The following is a 2,533-nucleotide window of genomic DNA, read 5'->3' as shown; positions in this document are numbered from 1 at the left end:
TCTCTCTCTCTCTCTCTCTCTCTCTCTCTCTCTCTCTCTCTCTCACAACTATTTTCCTATTTTCTCTCTTGTTTCTTTTATTGACTGTTTTATATGCTTCTCTCTCTCTCTCTCTCTCTCTCTCTCTCTCTCTCTCTCTCTCTCTCTCTCTCTACCATTCTTTATTCTCTCCTTTTATTTTATCATGTTTTTGCTCTCTCTCTCTCTCTCTCTCTCTCTCTCTCTCTCTCTCTCTCTCTCTCTCTCTCCCCTACAGAATTCGGCTACGAGGTGACTTACGGGGGTCCAGGCGGGGTGTACGGCGGGGGCGGGGGCGGGCCGGCTGGGGCGGGGCTGGTGTGGGATGGGGCGGGGCCGGGGGCGTCCCTGGGCCACCCCTACCCTACCCATGACGCCGCCTTTGCCGCCGCCGCCGCCGCCGCTCTCCCCTTCACGACCTCTGGCAGACAAACCCCTTCAGAGGACAGTGTGTCATGGGGCATAGGTGAGTTTAGTGTAGTCTACCCTCTTCCGTTTTCTTTATTTTTTCTCTCTCTCTCTCTCTCTCTCTCTCTCTCTCTCTCTCTCTCTCTCTCTCTCTCTTTATTATTTATTTTTTTTTCATTTTTTTATCAATTTTTTCATTTTCCTATTCCTCTTTTCTCAATTTTTCTCTTTTTTTTGTGTTTTTGAGTTAACCTTGTCCCGTTTTCTTTGATTACCGTTTTCTTTATTTATTTTTCCTTTTCTCTCTCTCTTTCGTTTATTATTTATTTTTTTTTATTTTTCTATTCTTCTTTTCTCATTTTTTCTTTTCTTTTGTTTTTTTTAGTTAACCTTGCCCCGTTTTCTTTCATTACCCCGTTTTCTTTATTTCTTTCTCTCTCTCTCTCTCTCTCTCTCTCTCTCTCTCGTTTATTATTATTTTTTTCATTTTTTTATCTATTTTTTCATTTTCCTATTCCTCTTTTCTCAATTTTTCTTTTTTTTTTTTTTTTTTAGTTAACCTTGTCCCGTTTTCTTTATTTTTTTTTTTCTCTTCTCTCTTTCGTATATTATTATTTTTTATTTTTCTATTCTTTTCTATTTTTTTTTTTTTTTTTGAGTTAACCTTGTCCCGTTTTCTTTGATTACCCCGTTTTCTTTATTTTTTTCATTTTCTCTCTCTCTTTCGTTTATTATTATTTTTTCATTTTCCTATTCTTCTTTTTTCATTTTTTTTGTTTTTTAGTTAACCTTGTCCCGTTTTCTTTCATTACCCCGTTTTATTTACCTATTTTTCTTTTTCTCTATCTCTCTCGTTTATTATTATTATTTTTTATTTTCTATTCTTTTCTATTTTTTTTTTTGGTTTATTTGAGTTAACCTTGTCCCGTTTTCTTTCATTACCCCGTTTTCTTTATTTTTTTTTTTTCTTTCTCTATCTCTTTTCGTTTATTATTATTATTTTTATTTTTCTATTCTTTTCTATTTTTGTTTTGTTTTTTGAGTTAACCTTGTCCCGTTTTCTTTGATTACCCCGTTTTCTTTATTTTCTTTTTCTTTTTCTCTATCTCTCTTTCGTTTATTATTTTTTTCATTTTTTTTCTTTTTTTTTGTTTTTTTGAGTTAACCTTGTCCCGTTTTCTTTGATTACCCCGTTTTCTTTTGAGTTAACCTTGCCCGGTTTTCTTTGATTACCGTTTTCTTCGATTCCAGTTTCCATTTTCTATTTTTCTTTCTCATTTCTCCTTATCATTTTTTTTTTTTTCTTGTTTTTCTTCAGTCTATCCTATTCCGTTTTCTTTGGTTATCGTTTTCTTTTTCTTTTTTTTCAATTTAAGGGCATTTTTCGGACATTTTTCTAATTTAGGGCATTTTTCGGACATTTTCTAATTTTAGGGCATTTTTCGGACATTTTTGTAATTAAGGGCATTTTTCGGACATTTTTTTCTAATTTAGGGCATTTTTTTGACATTTTCTTCAATTTAAGGGCTTTTTTGGACATTTTCTTCAATTTAAGGGCATTTTTCGGACATTTTCTTCAATTAAGGGCATTTTTCGGACATTTTCTTCAATTTTAGGGCATTTTTGGACATTTTCTAATTAAGGGCATTTTTGGACATTTTCTCAATTTAAGGGCATTTTTCGGACATATTTTTCTAATTAATGGCATTTTTCGGACATTTTTCTAATTAAGGGCATTTTTCGGACATTTTTCTAATTAAGGGCATTTTTCGGACATTTTTTTCTAATTAAGGGCATTTTTTGGACATTTTCTTCATTAAGGGAATTTTTTTGGACATTTTTCTAATTAAGGGCATTTTTCGGACATTTTCTTCAATTTAAGGGCATTTTTGGACATTTTCTTCAATTAAGGGCATTTTCGGACATTTTTTTCTAATTAAGGGCATTTTTGGACATTTTTCTCTAATTAAGGGCATTTTCGGACATTTTTCTAATTAAGGGCATTTTTTGGACATTTTTCTAATTAAGGGCATTTTTTCAGTCATTTTTTCTAATTAAGGGCATTTTTTTGAGATTTTTATCTATCTAAGGTAATTTTTCTGACATT

General features: G+C 32.7%; 1 protein-coding gene across 1 annotated transcript in view; it reads left to right on the top strand.

Annotated features, from left to right (window-relative positions):
- The first annotated feature begins 352 nt into the window (after positions 1-352).
- LOC123505717 (protein Fer3-like) overlaps positions 353-2,533 on the top strand; it is a 7,032-nt gene continuing 4,851 nt past the window's right edge. The window contains exon 1 of the mRNA XM_045257370.1: positions 353-484. Coding sequence (XP_045113305.1) covers positions 474-484 — 11 coding nt within the window. The 5' untranslated portion in view covers positions 353-473. The remainder of the gene's footprint in view (positions 485-2,533) is intronic.

This window comes from Portunus trituberculatus, chromosome 2 (genome assembly GCF_017591435.1).
Source record: "Portunus trituberculatus isolate SZX2019 chromosome 2, ASM1759143v1, whole genome shotgun sequence".
Classification (NCBI taxonomy): Eukaryota; Metazoa; Arthropoda; class Malacostraca; order Decapoda; family Portunidae; genus Portunus; species Portunus trituberculatus.
The sequence above is the reverse complement of the archived record's forward strand: the minus strand, read 5'-3'. Positions and strand labels throughout refer to the sequence as shown.